The sequence below is a fragment of the Megascapheus bottae genome, chromosome 32, assembly GCF_031878675.1.
Source record: "Megascapheus bottae isolate mThoBot1 chromosome 32, mThoBot2.hap1, whole genome shotgun sequence".
Taxonomy (NCBI): Eukaryota; Metazoa; Chordata; class Mammalia; order Rodentia; family Geomyidae; genus Megascapheus; species Megascapheus bottae.
In genome coordinates, this window is record NC_143540.1 from 5,585,060 (window position 1) to 5,611,618 (window position 26,559).

At 42.5% G+C, this 26,559-nt stretch overlaps 1 protein-coding gene and 1 non-coding gene across 2 annotated transcripts; one reads left to right on the forward strand and one right to left on the reverse strand.

Moving 5' to 3' along the window:
• The first annotated feature begins 450 nt into the window (after positions 1-450).
• On the forward strand, positions 451-26,111 carry Nphp3 (nephrocystin 3). The gene is made up of 27 exons (XM_090323457.1): positions 451-907; positions 1,384-1,509; positions 2,350-2,500; positions 3,826-3,978; positions 5,133-5,266; positions 5,746-5,906; positions 7,339-7,495; positions 8,177-8,251; positions 8,732-8,905; positions 9,775-9,878; positions 10,727-10,841; positions 11,825-11,968; positions 12,501-12,598; positions 13,959-14,061; positions 15,035-15,117; positions 16,384-16,522; positions 16,818-16,982; positions 18,018-18,112; positions 18,972-19,094; positions 20,725-20,914; positions 21,086-21,327; positions 21,589-21,664; positions 21,967-22,094; positions 22,696-22,936; positions 23,644-23,769; positions 24,521-24,636; positions 25,220-26,111. The coding sequence occupies exons 1-27, from the start codon at positions 485-487 to the stop codon at positions 25,392-25,394; spliced, it is 4,017 nt and encodes a 1,338-aa protein (XP_090179583.1). The 5' UTR covers positions 451-484; the 3' UTR covers positions 25,395-26,111.
• Positions 23,435-23,545, reverse strand: LOC150043085 (U6 spliceosomal RNA). Its single transcript, XR_016533514.1, has one exon. It is a non-coding gene; the product is annotated as a U6 spliceosomal RNA (small nuclear RNA).
• Positions 26,112-26,559: the final 448 nt, after the last annotated feature.

Below are 26,559 nucleotides of genomic sequence, written 5' to 3' on the forward strand. Positions count from 1 at the left end.
TCAACACTGCAGAGCTGAATTCATGCCACCATCTGTGAGAGCAGTTTACTACGTCCAGTCATTCAACCAGTAGGGCAGTCATATCCAGTTGCATCATGCAGGCCTAATGATGGGAGTTTCCAGTTTAAGACACATTCCAAGAAGAAATGTATGCTAAGATTCGAGAGTTCTGGAAAGAACTGGTTGCAAACGGAGTGGAGGGTCCTTAATCTCGCACTCCCCCCGCCCCGACCGCGTGAATTGACTCCAGAGACCAGCCAGGTCCCGCTGCCACGCCCCACCCAGATGCCACGCCCACCCCACTATCGCCCCGCCCATTTCCCCCCTCCTTCGCACTGCCCCACCTATTCAGCCCCGCCCACCGAGCGTCCTCGCCCCTCCCACCTCTCTGCCACGCCCACATCGGTGCCACGTGCCCCGCCCACCCCGCTGCCCCGCCCCACGCCCGGCTCCGCCGCTCCACAGGCCGAGCGGTGGTGGCGCCATGGGCACGGCCTCGTCGCTCGTGAGCCCCGCGGCGGGGGAGGTGATCGAGGACACGTACGGCGCGGGCGGCGGCGAGGCCTGCGAGATCCCGGTGGAGGTGAAGCCCAAGGCCCGCCTGCTGCGCAGTTCGTTCCGTCGGGGCGCGGGGCCCGTGGGGGCCGGGGCCGGGTCCCTGCCCCGCACTGTGGGCGGCGGCGGCGGCGGCGGCGGCGGCGGCGGAGGAGGCGGCGGGCTGTTGGGCGCCAGCTTCAAGTCCACCGGCTCGTCGGTGCCCGAGCTGGAGTACGCGGCGGCCGAGCTCGAGCGGCTCAAGAAGGAGTACGAGATCTTCCGGGTCAGCAAGAACCAGGAGGTGCTGTCCATGGGCCGGCGCGAGGCCAAGCTGGACACGGAGAACAAGCGGCTGCGCGCCGAGCTGCAGGTGACCCGGGGAAGACGGGGAGCGGCGCGGCGGGGAAACTGAGGCCCGCGGGCCCCGGCCCTCCCTCCTGCCGGGCTGTCCCCAGATGAAGTCAGTTCTTTAAAGTTGGGAGGGAAATGCTCTCTTTGGGGGGGGAGGGGAGGGGGGGAGTGAGGGTCGAGTTCGAGTCCGTTCTCCCCCACACCTGGGGCTGGCTTTGATCTCAGCCTCCTGAGCAGGTAGGATGAGAGGTGTGAACCACTGGTGGCCTGCTGTGCTTTCAAACACCCTAAGTTTGCCCCAAGATACGCTCGTGGCTGCAGGCTTCCCTATTGTCATTATTCATGTTAATGACACAGCAGAAGACACAGTTGCTTGTAACTGGTACACGTGAAGAGATGATTTCAATTCTAGGCTATGCCACATAGACGTAAGAATGTAACATTCTGGAGAAAGACCTGTTATCTGTTGAGTGATAATCAGGTAAATGATTCCAGGCACTTCAGAAAACCTATCAGAAGATTCTCCGAGAAAAAGAAAGCGCACTAGAAGCAAAATACCAAGCAATGGAGAGAGCTGCTACATTTGAACAGGACCGAGATAAAGTGAAAAGACAATTCAAGGTAAATCCTTACATGCCTACCACTAGAATGACATAGTACACACAGGATTTTTAAATCCAAGTCAATCATAGAAATCACCAAAGATTGCGAGAGCTACAGAAGAGCATATCTTACAATATTCAGTTGACACGTGAGCATTTTAGTAGAGGTTATTTATTTTTTGTTTTCTGTGGCTTGAACTCAGGGCCTGGATGCTGTCCCTGAGCCTCTCTCTGTGCTCAAGGCACAGCACCACTTCCGGTTCTTCTGGCAGTTAACTGGAGTTAAGAGTCTCCCCGACTTCCCTGCCTGGGCGGGCTTTGAATTGTGCTGCTCAGATCTCAGCCTCCTGAATAGCTAGGATGACAGGCATGAGCCACCAGCCTGTCTGGACATTCCCAGCTTTTTGGTAGTTAATCAGAGATAAGAATCTTATGGACTTTTCTTGTCTGGACTGGTTTCAAACCTCTGTACTCAGAGCTCAGCTTCCTGAATAGCTAGGATTACAGGTAGGAGCCACCAGCCCTCAGCTTTAGGGATTTCAAAAAGAGAAAGAATGTGTTACTGGATGGGATAAAGCGTTTGTAAATTTTTAGGGGCACTGGGTATAAGAGGAATTGGTATGAAAGAGATATTTGGTTAATTAGCATCCTCAAGTACATACAGTGCCACAAGACATTGAATTCCAGGGGCTTCTCTAAAGAAAAGTTCCTGGATAATTAACTTTCATTTTGGTTCTTTGGCAAGTCAAGTCAAATATTTCAATGAAAACTTTTGCCCTACAAAGTTGATGGCATAAACTTTTGATTGGGGGGGGCGGAGGAAGGGAAGTTTGAAATTTTAAAAATTTCCTTTTAAAAGATTTTTAGGGAGACGAAAGAGAATGAAATTCAGGACTTACTGAGAGCCAAGCGAGAGCTGGAGAGCAAACTTCAGAGGCTCCAGGCTCAAGGGATCCAAGTATTTGACCCTGGGGAGTCTGATTCGGATGACAACTGTACAGATGTTACTGGTAAATGTTATGCCCTACCTATAATACAGTGAATTTTCAACATCACTGTGGTCATGGGTATGGTCAACTTTGAATGATGCTATTTGTTATCCATTGGTTAGTGAGTTACTGCTTGGGCTTGTTGACCCACAAAGACTGACATGTCCCTTTTCTCCTCCCTCTTTTCCTATCTACCTTTTTCTGTGTCTATGTGTTTCTGGCTCCCCTGTTCTCTGTGTTGCCCTGCCACCCCTGGCTCCTAGCTCTAGGTCCTGTCACACTGCTTTGCTTGAAGGCACAGCTACACAACTTGCTTCTACTCACATCTCAACGGATGACCTTTCTAGGTTTTGCTTTCTCATATATTGATTTAAACCCTAAAAAGGAATGATGGAGAGACTGTCACCCATTGGTGATCTACAAGGTACAGATAGCTCAGTTTTGTCAGATTTAAGCAAGAACATTGTTTACTTACAGTTCGTTGAGGAAGCCAGACAGTCTGGCAAGCATGATTTATTGAGACCTCAGTATGTTTATAAGTGGTTTTGCTGCAGATATTAATTTTTTTGTTTGGAGATCCCTCAGTGTGGAGTACGGAGCATTTATCCTAAGGAATTGAAAATATTAATTATTAGTACCCTTCAAAACTCTTTCCTTCAGATTTCAAGCTGTAAGACCAGCACTCCCTCGCCACTCCATTTGTTTAGAATTTTGAGTGGATTTTTTTTTTTGCCAGTCCTGGGCTTGGGCTCAGGGCCTGAGCACTGTCCCTGGACTTTCTCAAGGCTTAGCATTCTACCACTTGAGCCTCAGCACCACTTCCAGCTTTTTTCTATGTATGTGGTGCCGAGGAATTGAACCTGGGTCTTTGTGCATGCTAGGCAAGCACTCTACCACTGGGCCAAACTCAGGCCCCTTGAGTGGATTTTTTAAAAATAGTAATTTTATTGTTATTAAGGTGTTATACAGAGGGCCTGTCATTTCTTAAGTCAGGTAATGAATATATTTCTTTTTCTGGACAATGTCAGTCTTTCCTTTCCTTTCCTCTAATTGTTCCCTGCCATCTCTGCCTACAAGTTTCATAGGCCATTCCTTTTATTATTGTCTTATTTCTTTTCTTCCCTCTCTTTGAAGTTCCCCTCTTTGAATTTGAGATGAAAAATTATGTTAACCCGTAGCTTAGAACTTGGCTACAGGTTGGAGGCAAAATTCTTTTGGGATCATTATACACTCGTTGTATTTATAATTTGGTAGTATTTTTCTCCTAAATTGGAAATGCTGATGAATCCATGTGGCAAGGTTTCAAACCCTGGTTTTCACAAGATTCCAATCCCTTGGGGTTCCAGCTGCAGGCACCCAATGTGAATACTGGGCTGGAGGAGCCTTGGGCAGTGAGCCTTCCCTGGGGAGTATGATTCAGCTCCAGCAGTCCTTTCGAGGGCCAGAGTTTGCACACAGCTCCATCGATGTGGAGGGCCCCTTCGCCAATATCAACAGAGGTAATGCAGGCCCGCTTATCTGTGGGCTTGACTTGTGGTATTGACTGGGCAGTCTGTGATCCCTGCCAGGGGAAGCGCCAACAGCGGGTTGTAGGTGGCATTTGTGTCCTGTGCATCTTCTGATGATATGTCATCGTGGACTGATGTGTGACCCACTAGGGGTGTTGAGGTGACTTGACTTCTTTGGGGGTCAGCTGTGCTCTAGCCAGGCTGGCCAACCAGGTCTAGTAAGTGCTTCTGGTTCTGAGTCTGTGATGTAGATTAACTGCAAAATTGTAGGATTTATCTTTCCCTCTGTCCTTTATGGTATTAAAGGTTAGGATATATTACAAAACAAAATGCAAAAATAAACAACAAAAAAAAAACCCCAGTTAGGTGTGAAGCACTGGTATCTCATGCCTGTAATCCTAGCTTTTCAGAAGGCTGAGATCTGAGGATGCCAGTTCAAAGTCAGCCTAGGCAGTCAAATCCACGAGACTCTGCTCTCTAACCAACCACCAAAAAGCTGGGAGTGGAGGTGTGGATCAAGTGGTAAGAGTGAAAAGGCTGAGCAAGCATTCAAGGCCTTGAGTTCAAGCCCCAGGACTGGCACACACCCAGAGAGTCTCAGTCAAAAGGATCCTTTTACTATTTTCATACACTCTAGTTACTTTAAAAAGCTTAATATCAGTCCAGATCTAAGAAGTCTTAAGTAGCTCTACTTGTGTTTCTAAAACTATAAAATTTATTTTCCTATTAGCAAAATGAAATCTCTCGCCTAAGATGGGCTAAAAGTTTTCATTCTCACCGGACTGTCAGGCTCCTTTCCCTTTGATATCATTCTCAAACTTGCTCTGGCTGGATTATAACCCAAGAAGGTAAAACACTAGGTCATCCTGGGAATACGGGGTTCCCACAAGTAGCAGAATCACAGGAATTCATGCAAAACAGAGCCAGAGCCACCGATAGCCCAGGGTTAGACCAGGTGACATTCACTGCTTCTGTGTTGGAAGGGTTTGAGGTTAGACAGTTGATTGCTTTGTAATACTTTGTTCTAGAAATGATGTCCTTGTTAAGCTCTGAGCTCTTGTTACAGAAACCTGTGTTGTTTTTAAATCTTGTGGTCCAGTATGTTCTGGGAACTTTCCTGTGAATTATTGATGCTTTCCTTTCAGATGACTGGGATGCAGCAGTAGCTGGTTTGTTGCAGGTCACTCCTTTGCTCTTGAATTGTCTGTGGAGTAACTCTGTCAGATGCTACCTCCTCTACACAGACGAGACGCAGCCCGAAGTGGATCTTTTCCTTAAGGTGAGGGTAATTTTCAGTTCTGTATCCACGGCTTGAAGAGACTCTTTTTGTTGTTGTTGTTGTTGTTTTTTGTTTTTGGTTTTTTTTTTTGAAGAGACTCTTATCTCCAATACACTGGCAAAGAGTTTGGCTGGAAGCATGGCTCCAGCAGTAAAGCTCCAGTCCTGAGCAACAAAGCAGTGTTAACCTGAGGCTTTGGGCTTCAGGCCTAGTATGGACACAGAATTTTAAAAATGAAATGAATGCACAAAGCTTCTATCTAGTAATGGAATATGGGTTATTCCCCAGGGACATTTTCAGGGTATTAACTAATTTCTCACATGATCATCTTCATTACTTAGTAATATAATTTATTATAATAAATTAGAAAATCTCTTTTAAAAACATGTCTGACTAATTAAGATTAGTCATGCCATGGTGGAAACTTCTTTACTTTTTAATTGGATACTATATGCTCATATATTTTAACTTATTTTTAGGACTATGCCCCTAAACTCAAAAGGATGTGTGAGACCATGGGGTATTTTTTCCACGTTATTTATTTTCCAATTGATGTTGAAAACCAATACCTCACCATAAGAAAATGGGAAATTGAGAAGAGTTCTTTAGTTATTCTGTTTGTCCATTCAACGTTGCCAAGGTAAGCTGGGAAAAAAACTGTAATTCACTAGAGACATGAATTGTGAATGGAATTGAGTTAGTTTGTTGTGTGAGCCTTAAATGTTAGCTCTAATTGCATACATACACACAAAAGAAAAAAACTAGGGAGAAAAATCAATCCTATAGCTATTTCACTTTAGGTTCATTAAAAAATTTAAACTTTTAGACTTTTAGGGTTAATAGGACACTTGGTCTATTTGAATAACATGGCTATTGTGAGCAGTATAGCACTGAACAAGGATGTGCAGGTATCTGTGTACCTGTGTGCAGGTATCTGGCTTGTGATGTTCTGGGTAGAGGCCCAGGAAGGTCTACGTTTAGTTTTTTGTTTTTTTTTTAATTTTATTTTTATTTAATTTTATTTTTATTTAATTTTATTTTTTGCCAGTCCTGGGCTTGAGCTCAGGGCCTGAGCACTGTCCTTGGACTTTCTCAAGGCTAGAGCTCTACCACTTGAGCCTCAGCACCACTTCCAGCATTTTTCTATGTATGTGGTACCGAGGAATTGAACCCGGGTCTTCATGCATGCTAGGCAAGCACTCTACCACTAGGCCAAACTCCCGGCCTACGTTTAGTTTTTTTTGATGAATCTCTAGACTGCCTGTCCAGAGTGGTTGTTTACATTCCCATCAACAGCACAACAGGGTTCCTTCTCCCCCAACATCCCTGCCAACAGTTGTCATTATTTGAATTGAAGATGTTGACCAGTCTAACTGGGGTAAGATGGAAACTCAAAGTTGTTTTGATTTGCATTTCCTTTATGGTCTGGGGTGTTATTTTCTCGTGTTTCTTTGCCATTCTTACCTCTTCTTCTGAGAAATCTCTCCTTAGCTCCTTTGTTCATTTAGTGACTGGTTTATTAGCTTTGGGATGGATTATTTTCTTGAACTTCTAATATCCTTTTGGATATCAGGCTTTTGTCTGATATATTGTTGGCAGAGGTCTTTTCCCAGTCTGTTGGCTGTCTTTCTAATCCAGTAATAATGTCCTTTGCTGTGCAGAAGCTTTTTATTTTGATGGAATCCCATATTAAATCTACAAATAAGGTAGGCTTGCAGGGATATTTCTTCCCTAGACACACACACACACACACACACACACTACACACATGCAAACACACAACTTGCCTCTCTAGATAACTTTCATTTGCCATTGCCCAGAAAGGAAAATTAGTTGCATTGTTTCTGTAGTGTAGAAAAACCTCAGTAGATTATTAGCTCTAAAATATATATACATATATGTTTATGTATATTTAATTATTTTTTTTTTAATTTGTATCAAAAATAGTACTCTGGTTCCCTGGGCCTTTCCTGGCCCCTTGTTCCTACAACTCTGTTGAAGGTGCTTAGGTTAGTTGGTTGCTTACTGCCACAGTGCAGTGTGGCACAAGAAATTCCCATTTCCCAATCTAGCTTTCTATGGGAAGACTGCGAAGATACTTTTCTGAAAAACCCTGAAGGGAAACCACGATTGATTTATCATCTCCTGGAAGATGGGAAAGTCACTTCCAACTCTGTCCAGCAGTTGATCGACCAGGTTTCTAAACTAAACAAGACCAGCAAAGCTAAGGTAAAAAAATTCTTCTTCCTCTTCTTCTTTTTTGTTTTGTTTTGTTTGTTAAGAACATGTTTGGTAGAGGGAAGCATCAAAGAAAAAATGGGTGGGTAAGCCAGGCATGCTTAGGAAGGCAAAAGGAAGCCAGTGTGGCTAGGATGAATGAAGGAGGAGAAGGAGCAGGAGAGGTAGCTCCATTTGATCCTGAAGAACTTCAGAAACAGGACTGGAAGGATTTTGGCTTTTATAGGGCTTGGCTAAGTCCTGGGACAGTGATCTCTTTGGCTGTTGTATGAAGAGTAGATAGTCATTTCTTAGAGGGTAGGGGTAGACCTGAGAGCTGTTGTGTCACTCCAGGTGAAGCTCAGAATAGGGTGGCCCTAGGAAATGTATGACATCTTGTATCTAGCTGAAGGATATATTCTTTTTTTCCTTTCATTGCACTGTTATACTGTCACTCTTTGTTGATCTCAGACAAGTCACTTAACTTGCCTCAGTTTCCTCTTCTGTTAAGATGGGATAACAATGGCTCCCTAGCAAGGCTGTCATGAGAACCAATTAGCCTAGGCACGTGAAGCACTTAGGGTTCTTCCAGACACATGATCACTATTCAGCGTTTACCACTGTCGCCTCCTGGCATGACTTACTATGCTTTCTTCTTACGGTGACACTTCTTTTCTATTTTTACCTTTCCAGATCATTGATCACTCAGGAGAGCCTGCTGAGGGAGTGTACAAAACTTACCTTTGTGTGGAGAAGATCATTAAGCAGGTACATATGCAAGAATTTTAGATCACACAGCGCAGTTGACGCAGAGAAGCTGGCGGTCATGCCTGTGTTATTAATAGTTTTGGTTAAATTGTTGTGTCCCTGGACCTTGACTTTGTTTAAAAGCACATGGTACCCTAAAAAGCCAAGTGGAAGTATAAAAATCCTCCTTAGCCCCAGAGGACACAGAATAAGAGTGAAAAAAAAAAGTGAAAACTTTGGATCTGTTAAAAGGTGACATGTCTTCAGTGGGTCTCGTGTTTTTTGTTTTTTGGTTTTTTTTTTGCCTGGGATGGTAGGCATGCACTCTGACAAAGTGAATTATGATACAAAATTATCAGTTATACAGAATAACCACCATTATACCGAGACCATAGGTTGGACTTACCATCTCACTAGTACAGTCCGGCATGTGTTCACAGGCCAACTCCTGCTGTGGTAGCTTCTGTTCACTTTCTTCCTCTGCTTGTTCTCTGTGTTCAGGACATACTGGGCTTTGAAAACACAGTCTCGGAAACTACAGAGCTGGGCAGTGAAGATTCCACCGCAGATGAGGATGACCTGGGCGATGTTCTCTGGGACATACATGACGAACAAGAGCAGATGGAAAGTTTTCAGCAGGCTTCTAGTTCAGCCCATGAGCTGGGTTTCGAGAAAGTAAGCTTTCAGACTCTTGTTCTAACAAAGACGGGGTACCATTTAAAGGCTGTCCTGTGAGGGTGTTGTCCCTTGAATGCAGACAAGGTTTACGAGCATGTTGCTTGTCTTCTTTCCGAGTTTCGACTGTCCATGTGGGAATATGCCTAAGTCTGTACAGTATGAGAGACCTGTGACATTCAAATAGGTGGTTCACACTTGTTATCCCAGCTACTCAGGAGGCTGAGATCTGAGGATCATGGTTCAAAGCCAGCCTGGGCAGGAAAGTCTATCAGGCTCTTATTTCCAATGAATGACCAGAAACAAAACAGGAAGAGGAGCTACCACTCTATATGGTAGAGTGCTATCCTTGAGCAAAAAGAGCTCAAGAACAGTACCCGGGCCCTGAGTTCAAGCCCCAGTGACTGGCAAAAAAAAAAAAAAAAAAATTCAAACAAGCGCATCCTCCGCTGACCCTCTGGGGCAGGATAGAACATAGCTGCTCTTTTTTTTTTTTTTTTTTTTTTCAACAATCTCTGGAAACTGGTGTTTACTGATGACAAAGCTGCAGAATACTTGCTGGGGCTCTCAGGACCTCCTGGGACACGTTTTGTGATTTGGGGGTTCCAGCATGGCAGTGTGACTTCCCTGCAGAATTAGACAAAGCATCTGGATGTTTGCACCCCACTTTCCCACCCCCCAGCCCCCATTCTTAGTTTACCACCGCCAGCATTTTTACTGGCCATAATAACAGACACTGTGCAGATGCTGGCGGACAGTGTGGGGCGTTTTCCTCATGGAGCTTACCTTCAGTGTATCCAGACAGTACTCAGAAGCTGTTTCCTGAGGCACCCACTTTCTCCTCACGAGAATTCCTCTCTTGTTTCCAGTATTATCAACGTCTTAATGATCTGGTGGCGGCTCCAGCCCCGATCCCTCCCCTTCTGGTGTCTGGAGGACCTGGTTCTGGCAAGTCCCTTCTTTTATCCAAGTGGTACGAGATGCAGTGGAAATGAATTGTCCTTGTTGGGCTCTGTGGGCTGAGTTCCTGTTGCATGCAGGCCCATACGACACCTTAAGCTAAATGGAAGAGGAGAATGAGGCATCGAATTCAGATGTCAGAGAAAAGATACAGGACGGGGAAGGAACAGGAAACGTGAGCATTTGTCTTTAGGGATGGAAGTGAGACACGGGGTAAGGAGTGGGCAGTGTGGCGTGGAATGAGGCAGACTACACTAGAGCAGCTTGTCTTTGCAGTTACTGGCTTCATCTTTAACACTGCATGAAGAGTTAAAATATGGGAGCTGAGAAGGTGGCTCAGTGGTAGAGTGTTTGCCTAGCATACATGAAACCCTGGGTTCGAGTCCTCAGTACCACATACACAGAAAAAAAGCTGGAAGTGGCACTGTGGCTCAAGCGGTACAGTGCTAGCTCAGGGACAGTGCCCAGGCCCTGAGTACAAGCCCCAGGACTGGCAAAAAAAAAAATAAATAAAAGAAAGAAAGAAAGAAAATAGTGTTTTCAAACCTAATAAACTTGCCCTCTACACGGCGTATTTCTCATGTCTACTTTACTAATGCCATAACTTCCCATGTAAACTACCTTAGCTTGCATCAGTTAACATCAGTCTTGGCTTTCAAATGAACCTGTAGTTGTTAAAACGCTATTCAAATGACTCTAACGTAAGAGTAAACCAGATGCCCCAACTAATGTTCCAACTAATAATACCCTGCGGACGGCTGCCGGTGAGGCAGCTCGACCCTCCAGTTCATCACGGGTTCTTGCTTTGTCCGGGGTGGATGAGCTTCCTCCGTCAGGTGAGCGTCTTTGCCTTTCTTTCAGGATTCAGCTGCAGCAGAGCAACTCCCCCAGTACCCTGATCCTCTCCCATTTCGTGGGCAGGCCCAAGTCTACCAGCTCAGAGGCTGCCTTGATCATGAAGCGGCTGATGCTCAAGGTAGAGTGGGCAGTCAATTTCAGCTTGATCAGAACTCCTCAGCGGTCTCATGAGAACATCTCAGATCTGAAGTGTGAAACTTTCTGGCCTGGTCCCCCCACCACGTGTCGGCTTCCTGATATTCTTCATGTTAAATCGTCTTTCAATTGCTCAGCAGGGCTACACCATGAAATGTCCACTGTAAGCTGCTGTAGCCCAGGGGTCTATATGCACATGTATGTGTCTCTGTGTGTGCCTGTGACCCTGCATGTGTTCACATACAGGGTGTGTTAGGTCTGACATCCACAGATAAGGGAAAATGGGCTCATTGGTCTTTCTGAACCTGGCTTAAACTCAGTGTAAGAGCTGTCCATTCTTCTGCAAATGACATAATATTATTCTTCCTGATGAGTAAAAGTCCAATGATATAGATACTGATATTGATATATGTCTATTGATATAGACATCTATATCTATTGATATATATCAATATCTATATAGGCAGATATCTCATATATGTGTTTATAAATATATATGTGTCGATATCTATCTATGTATCTACAGATCTACATATTGGTATATCTATATATAGATGTATAGATAGAGAGATATATCTATATATGTATATATACCAATACTTGATAGCTCTATATCTATAGATCTAGCTATATTTATATGTGTATATTAATGTCTATAAGTACATATATCTATATGTAGATACATCTATAGATCTATAGATCAATATCTATAGATACATCTATTTACATATATATAGCTAAAGATACATAACAGTATCTCTATATGTGTATAAGGGAGATTATTTGTATATATCTCACATGTTTTCTTGATCATTGATAGGCATCTGGGCTGTTTGAAAATACTCCTCACTACAGTCACGTCCTCTTAAGGACTCGATGCTGGTCTGGCGAGCTAGGAGTAGAAAGACCTCCCTGAGCTGCCGTAGACCATAACCGCTTCCCTTTGTGCATGGTATTACCTTGTAGCTAATGCAGCACTCCTGGACGGTATCTGCACTGACAGTGGACCCTGCGAAGATTCTGGAAGAATTCCCACGTTGGCTAGAAAAGCTCTCGGCACGCCATCAGGGCAGCATCATCATCGTTATCGATTCTATAGATCAAGTGCAGGTATTGTCTTCTTTTGGCTTTCTATTGGACTCTACGAAAATAAAAAGCAACTATTTGTTTTGACATATTTTAGGTCGTTTTCTTGTCTCTCAAATCTCAAGCCAATAATATTAGTGTTTTGCCATATGTTTTTTTAAAATCCTAAAATTCAAAACAAGGTGTGTGTGTGTGTGCATTTGTGAGCACATGTGTGTGTATACTGCTATCAGAGCTTGAACTCAGGGCCTCATAATCAGCTTGCATGCTCATGGCTGGCACTCTACCACTTGAGCCATATGCCCAGTCTGGCTTCTTGCCAATTAACTGAAGATAGAGTATCATGGCTTTTTCTGCAGAGCCTGGCTTTGAACTGGAATCCTCTGACACACAGTCTCCTAAGTAACTACGATTATAGACCTCCAGTTCTGAATAAGATTTTTATCCTTAATCATAATAGGGAAATTTAATAAGAACTTGATTATTAGAGGAGCTATTGTTGCATTGTGTTGAAATATTCTGATACTAGACTGCCTTTTGTACCCATATTCTGCAGCAAGTAGAAAAGCACATGAAATGGCTGCTAGATCCACTTCCTGTGAATGTCAGAGTTGTGGTTTCTGTGAACGTGGAGACTTGTCCTGCAGCGTGGAGGTATGACACTGACTTAAAGTTCATTTCCATCCCGTGAAATGTTATTAAGACAAAGCAAAGGGTTTTTTTTTGTGTGTGCTTTTTTTCTTTTCTTTTTATGGTAGGCATTCGTGGGGGTTTTTTTGTGTGTGTTTCATCTGAATGGAGGTGAGGATGGGAAGAAATAAGTATTCAGAAAAAATTCAGTCTGTAAGGAGAAGCTTAGATAGGTAAGAGATGAACAGAAAACTACGACTCTTGAGTTTCTGACTCAAAAGTATAGCTAGCTGGAATTTCATGAAGCAAAACAGGAAACACCCAGAACAGGAGGGTTTATGAAAGAGAGGCAGTTGGATGTATTTTTTGAATGTGATTAAACTGAATTGCCAATGGTAAATCCAAATAATTGTTTATAGTAGGCAGTTGAATTTATAGTCAAGGAAAATGGGGGCAGCCAGCTAGAAATTATAATCTAGACACTGTTATCTTAAAATGTAAGCTACACACACACACATTCACACACAAAGTGACCCACAGATAGAATCCTTCAGGACAGCATTTCTCAGCCTGTTCTTCACTCTCTAAAAAGCCATAAGACCTTTTTTTTTTTTCTCAGATTGCTCCTAAGAATTTGTGAGTGTATGTATGTGCACACGTGTGTGTGTGTGTGTGCACACGTGAGTGTGCACACCAGTCCTGGGGCCTGAACACAGGGCCTTATGCTCCTGCTTGGCTTCTCCACTCCATACTGACGCTCTACCACTTGAGCTACACCTCCACTTCTGGCTTTTTGGTGGTTAAGTGGAGGTCAGAGTCACATAGAAACTGGGGCTGCTCCAAATTTCAGTCCTTAGATCTAGCCTCCTAGGTAGCTAGGATTACAGGTGTGAGCCACCAGTGCCTGATTTCTCTAAGAAATATTCATGCTATTCATATACTGTATTACAGTATATGCTATTCATATACTATATTTTAGTATATGAATATACTAAAATATAGTATATGAATAGCATGAATATACTATATTTGTTATTTTATGCAGAAGAGTACATTTTTCCCCTACCACATTAGCAATGCATGTTGTGGTAACTAGATTTCAATTGCATTATAAGTACTTTGGGGAAAAGAATGTGTCTTTGTAGACAATGTAAGACCTCTGTTTAGTTTTATTGTAAGTATAGAACATATTTGGTTATAATGCCTTGGTTACAGTCATACTGTTAACAGGAATTGCATGATGACTACTTAATAGGATGAGCAGCGGTGAGTTTTACCGACTTTCTAAGGAGACTACATGAAATTAATTCCTTTAATGGACTTGAACTTTTGAGTACAACTGAGTTCTTATTAGAATTCCATTTGTCCTTTCTTTAAATAAAAGGTTGTGGCCTACGCTTCATCTCGATCCTTTAAATCCAAAAGATGCAAAATGTATTATACTGGCAGAATGTCGGTCTGTGGACATTATGCTGAGCAAAGAACAGGTAAGGGTTTTAAATTGTGATGCTACTTTTACTCTTTGTTAGCCTTCTGATAAAATACCTAATGTCAGACAAATTCAGGATAGGAAGCCAGTTGTTCCAAGGAAATTGAAATGTGGTGATTATTTTGGTAAGGACATTCCTTCCCTCTTTAATGACAGATATTAAAGAAGTCATGAAAAAGATCTTGGACACAGAGCCAGATATGCTACTTCATGTTATAATCCTAGCCACTCAGGAGACTGAGATCTGAGGACCACGGTTCAAAGCCAGCCCAGACAGGAAAGTCGTGAGACTCTGATCTCCAATAAACAACTAAGAAAAAGCTAGAAGTGGTCCTGTGTCTCAAGTGGTAGATCACTAGCCTTGAGCTGAAGAGCTTAGGGACAGCTGGAAGGCCCTGAGGGGTGGAGCCCTATGATAGACAAAAACAAAACAACAACAAAAACACCCTCATTTCAACTAGTGGCGGGATGTGGCGGTGGCATGTACCTGTCATCCTGTGTGAGAAGCTGACATCAGGAGGATCACAATTCTAGGCAAGATCCCAACTCACCTGAAAACCCGGGAATAGTGGCTCATCCCTGTTACCTAGCTCTGGCAGGAAGTATAAACAGCAAGATCGAGGTCCATGCTCAAAGTGCCAGGCTAGGGTCATGGCTTAAGCAGTTGAACATTTATTTGCCTAGCAATGACAAACTTTCCAAATTCAAATCCCAGTACCCCCAGCAAGACCGTAAGAAAGGATTGTGATCTTAAGCAGTACTTTTAATCGAAACTTAATTTATTTAATCTTAAGATTAAAAGGAGGGAAAAATGTATTTTCCCATTGGCTGCATCAGCTGTGTGCAGTCAGGTAGCAGATATCATTTCTCTGGGGCACTGGTGGATGGCTCACTGGTTGTAATGGCTTCATTCTGGGGACTGGTGGGGGGGGGTGTCTTTGTGTTTTGTTTTTCTGGTGAATTGTGGACAGGAGCAGCAGCTGGAAAGGCACTGTCGCTCTGCTACCACCTGCAATGCCCTTTACGTCACTCTTCTTGGCAAAATGATGGCACGGTAAGTGGTGGTGGCTTTTCGTGACCTTCTGCATGGACTAACTGCTTGCTGTGCGGTGAATCAAGAGCTCTTCCCCTCCGCCCATTAGCAGTCCCCTAGGCCACTGAGCTTTCTGCCTGCTTGTGACCCAGTAGTCTGTGAAGCATCGGGATTTGTCAGTGGAGCTGTCTAACGTTCATCACACTCACCCTTTGTATTGGGTTGCAAAAGGCGTCTTCCATGCATGCGAGGCTACAAAGTGAGGGCTCCTTACCACCCACTGAGCTCATGGAGCAGTGAGGAGAAAAAGAGAGGTACAAGGATACCACTTCCTGACTGAGGATATGGCTCAGGTGGCAGAGTGACAGCCTAGCAAGCAGGTGGTTCTGCATTCAAACCTCTGTCCTGTCAAAATTCAATTAGGAAGGTTAAGAGGCTGAAGAGAAGGGAAAAAGAAGAGGGGGAAGAGGAAGGAAAGAAAGGATGGTAGGCTAGAAGGGGGGAGCAAAGGGAAGGAGGGAGGAAAGGAATTATTTCGGAAGCCCCTGAATATACAGGTAGGTTGGTAAGTAGGAATAATTTAATCACCTCCGTTCTTAAATCCTGATAACTGTTTTTGTCATAAAGTAGTTTTCTTTCTATATTTTTATTGTAATTTATAGAAGGGTTAATTATATTCACCAGATAGAAGGTGCATTACTTCACAAACATTGATACCCTTTCTTATGTCTTGGTCCCCATTTCCCTCCCCCCATAAAGTAGTTTTTTTATGGTCATGGAAATCCATGGGCACTCTTGGCTTAAGATGAGCAGGAAGATGTTTTCCCAGTTGTATTTCTTCTTGAATACAGCTGTGCTCTCCTGGCCCATCCTTAACCAGAGAGACATAGAGTCACAACTCTTTTTTTCCAGACACCAGATCCAGTTCTCTGGATCCCACACTCCCAAAGCTGTGATGAAACAATTTTCTTATCCTTTTTAACTGTAATAGTTCTGCCATTATACTGTAAAGATGCTGGGAATAGGGTGGTGTTTGTGTACTAAACTGCTAGCAATCACTTCACATATATTAGGTCTTGCCCATTGTTTATTGACTTGATTCCAACAGTGTCCTAAAATAAACCCCAGGACTCATAAAACTATCATTGTGCCCTACCATATTTGGCCCAATCTCCATTAGCAATTGCAATGCTAATTCTCCAGATCACCTTGTTTTCATATTTTCTAGTTTTTCACCATTGTTACCAACCTGCAGGAAAATTGACTTTTTTTTCTCACTTCACACAGTGCTGGGAAAGCGGGCAGCTTAGATGCAATCCTTCACCAGTGCCTCCAGTGTGAAGACACCATGTCCTTATACAGGCTTATTCTACGCTCTATCCAGGGATCCATGGCAAACGAGGGTGACAAAGAGCTAATGAGACAGGTAAAGCGTAACCAGCTTAGGAAATGAACATTAGCTTGCCTTGTCCCTGTTATGTGGATTGAAGCAAATGGTTCTTTCATTGTGTGATTAAATTGGTTTCAAGTATATATAGGAATTCTCGTATCTTGTGTGCTCACTGAAATTCCCACTTCTCATTGAGCATTAGTAGTTCTTATTTCATGTTTAATTACAAGTTTGGGTAAAAAAAAAAGTTATACGCTTAAAAGATTCCTGGTGATTTTCATGCCTGCTGGGTATTTGCAGAGGTGCTTTGTGGTCATTATTTTCTGCCTAGATTCTCTGCCTGGTCAATGTAAGCCACAATGGCTTGAGTGAGTCGGAACTGATGGAGCTTTATCCTGAGATGAGCTGGGCTGTTTTGACCTCCCTCATTCACGGTTTGCACCAAATGTGTCTGCTGACTTATGGTTGTGGATTGCTTAGGTTTCAACATCTGCAGGTGGGTGGTATTTCAAGCATTTTTTTTGGGGGGGGGGTCCAAGACTGGGACTTGAACTTGGTACATGACACTTTTGCTCACTGACTAGTGTTCTACCAACTGAGCCATGCCTCCAACCCCTCAAGCATCTTTTAATGAGATAGATAATAATAAGATCTATAATCTATAATTTAAAATGTAACATTCCACGTTATAGTGCATTAGTTATGTCCAATTAAACTGGATATGGTGGCCCATGCCTATAATCCTACTCAAGAGGCTGAGATCTGAGGATTGTAGTTTGAAGCCAGGCCAGATTGGACATTCTGTGAGACTTTTTTTTTTTTCTGCCAATCCTGGGGCTTGAACTCAGGGCCTGGATGCTATCTCTAAGCTTCTTTTGCTCAAGGTTAGCAGAGCCACAGTGCCACTTCTCACTTTTTCTGAGTAGTTTATTGGAGATAAGAGTTTCATAGACTTTTCTACCCCCAAGGGGCTTTGAACTGTGATCCTCAGATCTCAGCTTCCTGAATAGCTAAGATTACAGATGTGAGTCACCTGCCCCCAGCTGTGAGATGCCTCTCTATATATTAGACATATCTATATATTACCTATATATTAGACTCTTGTTTTTATATATTATATTTATATAAACTATGTAATATATTTATATAACTATGTAAAATACATAAACATATTATAGATATAAATAATACTACATACATATATGTATGTTTTATACAGGGCTGGAGATGTGGCTCAAGTGGCAGAGCATGAGTAAAACTGAATTAACAAAAAGCTTTTGTTAGATTGGGCTGTGAATTCTTAAAACAGTCATATAGGAAATTTTACTCAAGTATATCACATGACTATAGCTTGAATTGAAAAATAGTTATGCCACTTCTAATATAAAAGCAAAGAAGTGAAATCATTACCAATTCCTCTTTTCCTCCTCCACTGTTAGATGTATTTTAGACCAGTGGTGGGTACTCTGTGCTAAGAACTCTTGTGTTTCAGTTTACGTAGAACATGGTGATTTTCTTTTCTTGTTCTCAGGCCTGGGAAACTGTGAGACTGGAGTACATGGAAGGTCCCCATGCAGTTTCTTCCTATCGGCAGAAGCTGATTAGCTACTTCAGCTTGCAGCTAAGGTGTTAGAAGCATCTGGGCTGTCTCCTGGCTTCTCGAACAAGCTCTCCCTTTCTGTCCTCAATTCTTTCTTAGCTCTTATAACAAAGCAGAAAAACTTATTACCAAAAGAAAAAAAATCATCAAAAACAAGATCCTTTCCCTATTAGTGTCAGAAGAGTGAAAAATGATTTCGGAAGGAAATCTTTTCATGTTACATTAAAGGTTAAGGTGAAATCCATGCAGGAGCATTTTTATCTATTTTATTCTTTCAAATGTGTACATATATCTCTATGTATTTGGAGTTGTTGAAGTTTTTTTCTTTTTTAAGCAGCTCAGTTTGATAAAAGTATCTTTTAAGTATTGCTTCACATTTTAACTTCTTTTAGTGTGTGTTTTAACTTCTTTTAGTGTGTTTCAGTTATCTTCCCCATAAATGTCTGGGGGAGTAAAATGATAGTTGAGATAATTATTTATATTCAGATTAGTAAAGCTTATGATATCTTTGTGGGGGAAGCAGTACTGAGATTTGAACTTGGGGCCTCACACTCTCAACTGGAACTCTACCACTTGAACCATGTCTCCAGTCTGGCTTTTTTCCCCCCTATGGTTCATTGGTGATGAACTCTCATAAGACTTTTCTGTCTGCACTGGCTTTGAACTTCAGTCCTCCAGAGCTCCTCTTCCTGAGTTGCGAGAATGACAGGCATGAGCCCAGCAGTGCCTGGTTAAGTTTCTGCTTTGATCCAGCCTTCTCGGTGGGAGATTATACTTAGAGTCAGGCATGTATGCTGATGTGTGTTTCCTCCTGTACTGCTCCTCTGAAGGCTGGGAGGTGTTCTGTGGGACACTGTCACTGAGCATGCCCCATCTTCTCCCCAGTCAGGACCGAGTAACCTGGCGGGGTGCAGATGAGCTTCCCTGGCTTCTCCAGCAGCAGGGAAGCTGCCAGGAACTGCAGGATTGCCTGCGGAACCTCCCTGTGTCTCAGAACCTGTACAAACGGTGAGCAGCCTCTTCTAGAACATCTTCTCCTATACCCTCCCCCCCCAAAAAAACCTAGTCCATTCATTACCAGTGCAGCAAGAAAGATACAATATAGCTGGGGGTGGAAGGAGGGAAGGGTGGGATTTTAAAATCACTTATAAGTTCCTATGAGATCTGTTTTGTCAGGAGAGCTATCTTAATGCTATTTAATATTTCTGCCACTATGTCCTCTTCTCAAGGACTTCTCATGTCTCAAATATGTAGCTTTCAAGCCAGACTCTGCATTCCAAAGGACACTCAACTGCACTGGGGGCCAGGAGTTTGACCTAGTGGTAGAGTGTTGCCTAGCAAGCACGAAGACCCAGGTTTGATTCCTTAGTGCCATATACACAGAAAAAGCCAGAAGTGGTGCTATGGCTCAAGTGGTAGAGCTCTAACCTTGAGAAAGCCTTAGGACAGTGCTCAAGCCCTGAGTTCATGCCTCAGGACTAGTTAAAAAAATAAAAGTTCACATTTATGTTCAGACTGTCTTGGACCTTTAAGGTCCAAGGTCATGTAACTGGGAAGATAGGTATATACCTTTATACCCAGCTTTCATTGGTTGAGTTAATGCCTTGCTTTTCTGCTTTTTCTCTTGTGCTGGTCTTGAACAATGATTGTTCTGACCTCTGCTTTTTGAGTAGCTGGGATTACGGGCAAGAACTACCATGACTGTTCCTTCATTTCAGCTTTCATGGTTTTTGAGTTCAGGTTTATTCTGTAGCTCACCAGCTCTTCATCCCACTTAATATCACCTGCTGATGAGTAAGATGATTTTTATCATTGTTCTTAAGGAAAACAGGAATGGCCTATTCCTGTTTCACTAGTTTCTCGTGGTTAATTTCCATCGTTTAAAATAGTTTTCAGTGAACTCGGTTAACTGCAGATCATGAAATAGCTCGTGGATTCAGATGAGTTTCTTTTGGAGAGGGTTTTATTTACTTTTGCATCACCTGGGCAGATTTTTTAAAAAAAGTTTTCATTTATTTATTTGTTGTTTAAGGGTGATATACAGAGGGGTTATAGTTTGGGGTAGAATTCTTGACAGAAACAACTTCAGGGAAGATTTACTTTGCCCATGACCTCAGAGGGTTCAGTCTGGTTTCTCAGACCAGTGCTCTTGGACAGAACATCATGGTGAGAGAAGGAAGAATAAAACCTTCACCTCATGGTGGACAGGAAGCAGCAGGAGCAGGACAGGAAGCAGAGGCACTCCTCCACACACCTGCTTCCTCCAGCCAGGTTCCACTGCCCTCAGGTTCCTGTAACCTCCCCGTATAGCGCCACCAGGTGGTTACCAAGCACTCAGTCCATGAGCATGTGGGAGAAATTCCTTGCTCAAGCCATAACGGAAGTAACCATGAGGATATTAATGGCAATAGGTAACACTGGCTCTCATACAACCACCCATGGAAGGTAGTGTTAGTGCCTCCTTTTCTGCAGAGGAGACAGTGAGATGGAGGAGGTCAGTGAGTCACATGCCTCAATCTGGGACCCAGATGATGGTGCAAAACGTGACCTCTGACCTCACTACACTACACTATGCCGGGCTACAAAGGAATTTGCAAGTTTTGTTTCTCATTTAGTTGCTGTCATTTTGTTGACACAGAGGACACTTTGCTGAGCTGCTGAGTTACTGGCAGTTTGTGGGCAAAGACAAAAGCTCCATGGCTGCAGAATACTTCGATTCACTGAAGCAGTACGAGAAAAACTGTGCCAATGAAGAGAACATGATCTGCTTAGCTGATCTTTATGAAACGCTGGGCCGATTTCTCAAGGATCTGGGCCTTCTTAGTCAGGTGACCTTAGTGGGACGCAAAGGCGGGTGGGGTTTCTCCATTTACTCTTCCCCCACTTCCAAGGGAGCGAAGCAGCTTCTAGGAATGCTGCTAAGTTGGTTCATGGGTAACAGATGACAATGTTGAGTGTCCTCACCATCACTCATCTGTCTCTGATCATTTTCCTGCCAGGCTGTGGTGCCTTTGCAACGGTCTCTAGAAATTCGAGAGACAGCTTTGGATCCAGACCACCCAAGAGTAGCCCAGTCTCTCCACCAACTAGCGAGTGTGTATGTTCAATGGAAGAAGTTTGGAAATGCAGAACAACTGTATAAACAAGCATTGGAAATCTCTGAGAATGCATATGGCGCCGACCACCCATACACAGCTCGTGAACTCGAAGCACTTGCAACCTTGTACCAGAAGCAAAACAAGTAAGGTTCAAGGAGTTTCACTGAGGTAGGCTTGTGCTTTAGACACGCAACATGATTTAAACCAACTAAAAGCAATTAATTGCCACTGGGCCTAGCAGATTCAGTTTGATTTGCATCTACTACTGAACTATATAGACTGCCACTAGAACATTGCTGTATTGATAGCCTGAAAGGATCCTGCTCTATGTAAGGGCTAATTCCATTTCACTGAAGACTTTGAATGTGTTTTTGTTTGGTTTATGGTTCTTGTTCTTTCTTAAGATATGAACAAGCTGAACATTTCAGGAAAAGGTCCTCTAAAATTCGCCAGAAAGCTACAAGGAGAAAAAGCAACTTGGTAATTATTTTTGTGTTGAACTTTGGAGTATCTTAACTGCACAAAGGCTGTGTTTAAGAGCTTTATATTTTAAAGTGACTTCTAGAAGTCTGTTCTAATCTCTTTTGAAGTACGTTGTGATGTACACTGCTAAAACAGAATCGTTTTTGATAAATTTGAGAATGTGATGTTTTCTTAATAGATTCAGTATGCTAGCTGAAAGCTAGTTGATCTAGATGAAAGAGAACAGCAGAAGAGCTTTTAGGTCATTGGTATATGGCTGGCACCTAGCAGTTGAGTTTTTTCCTCTGTGTCGGTTGCAGTACGGCTTTGCCCTTTTACGACGACGGGCCCTCCAGTTAGAAGAGCTAACACTGGGCAAGGACACGCCTGACAACGCCCGGACCCTCAACGAGCTGGGTGTTCTCTATTACCTTCAAAACAACCTGGAGTAAGTACCCTGCTGTTCACAAGGCACATATTCCCATATACACTTGAACTAAGCTTTTGGACTAAGAAGTCCAAAGCTGAAAGAACTGTGTAAAACTTCATGTTTGATATTAAGCTATGGACCTGCCCACACTTGAAGTTTAGGATCTTCCTTAGATCTTGATGAGAGCTCACAGAGGAATAAACTTGAAACTAATGGAGAGCTGCTACTTTGATTCTTACTTTACCAAGGTATAAAGGACTCAACCTGGCTTTATTTAGATTACCTAATTTAAACAAAGACTTCAGAAAAATGCAACAAAATTTTAGTCCATTTTACAGATGCCTATTCTGTTAATAATTATTAGACTGAGGTCTAGTTGTTTCAGAAACTACCTGTGGGTTTGTCTTGACAAGTGCAGTGACATCTGTTGAATCCTTGGCTGGAGCCATGTCTCAAGTGGATGAGTACTTGCTTAATAAGCATGAGGCCCTGGGTTTAATTCCCATTACTGTTGTCCTTCCTTCTCCCCCTCCCCCCAGTAAATAAAACCAATTCTGTTCTGCACTTCACTCCAATCTTTAGAGAATAATCACTGAAGCTATTTGGATTTTGTTCCTAGAACAGCTGAGCAGTTTCTGAGGCGCTCCTTAGAAATGAGGGAGCGGGTCCTAGGGCCCGAGCACCCCGACTGTGCCCAGTCTCTGAACAACCTGGCGGCACTCTGCAATGAAAAGAAACAATATGACAAGGCAGAAGAGCTGTACGAAAGAGCTCTAGACATTCGGAGGCGGGCGCTAGCTCCTGATCACCCTTCTCTGGCCTACACAGTGAAGCATCTTGCAATCTTGTATAAGAAAATGGTAAGGCGGTGCCAGTGGCTCACTCCTGTAATCCTAGCTACTCAGGAGGTTAAGATCTGAGGATTGTGGTTTGATGCCAACCCAGGCACTAAAGACTGTGAGACTCTTATCTCCAATAAACTACTCAGAAAAGGCCAGAAGTAGCGCTGTGGTTCAAGTGATAGAGTGCTAGTCTTGAGCACAAAGAGGCTCAGGGACAGTTACTAGGCCTTGAGCTCAAGCCCCAAGACTGAGGAAGGAAAGAAAGAAAGGAAAGGGTTTGTAATCCTCACCCTACTTTAGATTTTATATTGTTTTTATAAACTGCCAATGAAGCCATAATTACTGTCAACAAGTTCATTTGTCTTCTGATAAACATTAGATGAACTTGTTAAAAACCCTAGTGGTATTTTTTTGTTACTGTAAAGGTAATGTACAGAGGGGATACATTTACACTGTCAGGTAATGAGTACATTTCTTTTTGAATGTCACCCCTTCCCTTACTTTCTCCTAATTTAGAACAATACAGAACACTTCATGAATTTGTGTGTCATCCTTGCACCAGGGCCATGCTAAACTTCTCTGTAGTGTTACAATTGTAGTATACGTGCTGCCAGGCCTCAGAATCACAAACATTCTGCCTCAGTCCCCTGACACTGATTCTTTCCAGATCAAATAGTATTTACTATTTCAATATTTTCACTAGTTCATACTTTTTTTTCCTTTAGGGAAAACTTAACAAAGCTGTACCTCTGTATGAACTGGCAGTTGAAATCCGGCAGAAATCTTTTGGCTCAAAACATCCTAGTGTAGCTACTGCCTTGGTGAACTTAGCAGTTCTTTATAGCCAAATGGTAAGTTTATACTTTCTTTTCAGTGTTATTGGAGCCTTGCACTTATAATGCAGGACTCAAGCCCTACCTCCAACTGCTATCTATTTATCTATCTATCATCTATATATTTTTTTACCTCCTACCCTTTTCATATTTTTTCAGGTAAGGGCTCACAGTTTTTGCCCAGGCTGGCCTCGGACTTCAATCCTTTACCCTACTTTTCTCAAGGGGCGGGGTGAACAACCATGTATGACCACCTTTCTATATTTTAGCTCTTTTTAAATGAAAGATTTTAAAGTATTTTTAAAGGTAATATTAGGCTGAGTAAAAATAAAGAAAATCTGGGACTATTATTTTTCTACTAGTGCTTCTTTTTTAAAGAAGACATAAGTGATTTGTGAAACTATATTTGTAAGATGAATCGTTTTCTGAATGTTTAAAGCACCAGTGGAGTATTTAGTTCTGAGACAGGCTTGATTCTTTCACTTCTGGAGATTCCTACATCTGTCTATAGAAGCATCTTGTATGTAGCATTTGCCTATGGTACCTACTTGGCAATAAAAATACAGATTTCTGATTATACTGTTGGATGAAAGTCAATTCATATCAGACCAGGTATAAAATTTTGATTTCCATTGTACTGCTTCTCCTCTTATGATTAGTCATAATTTATTTTGTTCACTCCTATCTTTTAGAATATTAACATTTTAAGAAAATCCTTATCAAAGCCATTTAGTAATTTTACTATCATTTTTCAAAAAATTTTAATAAGAAAAAGCACACTGAAGCCTTGCCCTTGTATGAACAAGCTTTGAAGATTTATGAAGCCAGCCTGGGGCAGATGCATCCTCGAGTTGGAGAAACTCTAAAAAATCTAGCTGTACTCAGGTGAGGACATCCCCCCATACTCCTGCACCCTAGCTCTTCCAAAAGTGTTCTCACTTGCTATTGAACAGCACAAAATATTTCCTGCTAAGGTCCTCTTTCGTGGAAGCAGAGGACTGGCTTTTGGTGTTCTCCTTTCAGGGATTCTGAAATATGGTACTTACAAGGAAACAAAGACTACCAAGGTTTAGGGTGCAAGGAAAGTATCTTGACAAGCAATAAAGGGCTGGTTAGTATACGTGCCACCAACTAGCTCTGGGGTCACAGCAGCCACCTGTTGCCCATATGGCTAGGTTTACTGGTCAATATGAATTTTCTCATTTAGTGTTTGCTGAGGGTGCAGATACTAAATATCTGCGTTTAGCAATTGCAATTCAACAGTGACCACTGCTTAGCCTTCACGGTCTATCTGCTAGATATGAAAATATCCACAGTACTGAGAGAAGGAGTCTGAGGAACCTACTGGCCTGGTCTGAGTGTATATACTAGAAAAAGAATGGGGGGAGGGAATGCATAGTTACTCGAAACTTTTTTAAATATCCCATTTAAAATTGTCACATTTTTTTTCTCATTTTTATCTCCAAAGTTATGAAGAAGGAGATTTTGAAAAAGCTGCAGAACTGTACAAGAGAGCAATGGAAATAAAAGAGTCAGAAACGTCACTCCTGGGTAGAAAAGCTCCTTCAAGACATTCGTCAAGTGGAGACACATTTAGTCTAAAAACAATCCATTCAGCTGGGCAGGGTGGCTCATACGTATAATCCCAATACTCTGGAGGCTGAGACTGGGAGGATCAAAAGTGACCTCATCAAATCTAATAGAAAGCTCAGCACAGTGGTGCTATGTCTCCAGGGGAAACACAAAGGGAAGGGTCCCACTCCAGGCTGGTCTGGGTAAAAAGCAAGACCCTACTTGAAAAATAATGAAGGAAGAAAGGACTGGAGCATGCTACTGTGGTCAAGTGCCTGATCCGTCAATGTAAGGCCCTAAGTTCAGACCCCAATACTGCCTACACCACTTCAAGAAAAAGCAGAAACAAAAGCCCCACAAAAACCGATTTTCCTGTTTTCTTTCCTCAAGGACAAACATAATAGTGGAAACTACAATGCTTTGCAAGTGGACTTTGGGGAAAATAAATGTTTGGAAAGTTGGAATTTAAAACTTCATGTTTTTAAGACTTAATGTTTTACTTCTGACAACTAAGTTGTGATTTAAAGGGCATCTGTATGAACTTGGTCTAGACTACACTAAGTCTGAGCTGTGACTGTGTCAGTTGGGGTGGATTAAAGGAATTTCCTAAGCCTATTGACACCTTAACATTTTCTTTTCTTCTCAGGATCAAATTAGCCTTCCCATCCATTCCCCATCTTGTTTCCCAGCAGGGATCTACCAGTTCTCTACCTCACGTTAAAGTTTCTGGGATTAAAGGAATGATGTTCAGAAATGGTCTGAGTTATCTTCAAGGGAATTACTCTTACTCTGACTTAATAAATCAGGTTCTGCCCACTTTCTGTCTGTACCATCTCCCCCCACTGCACTTCCTGACTGTGGGAGGTCACCAGGCAGCAACATGCCAAGCTCCGTATTTAACCATTCTCCAAAATGAACACATGCTGTCTTCACCTACCGTCTTTCTTAAATGACCTCCTCATCATTTACCTCAAGCTCCAATTAGGCTGCCATTTTGATACTGAATATTAAATATTTTTACAGATTTTTATAAATAATGTTTTGGATATTGCTTGCTTTGTCATTATTTGTGTATTTATATGAAGTCATCAGTTTTAATACTTATAAGAGTCTAATAAAGGTGTAAAAGATGTTAAAAAAAACCCAAACAAATTTGAGTTCTCTTTCTTTTCACTATAAACAAAAGAATTATATTCTGCGTAATTATTTAAGGAACACATTGAACTTTTTTTTTTT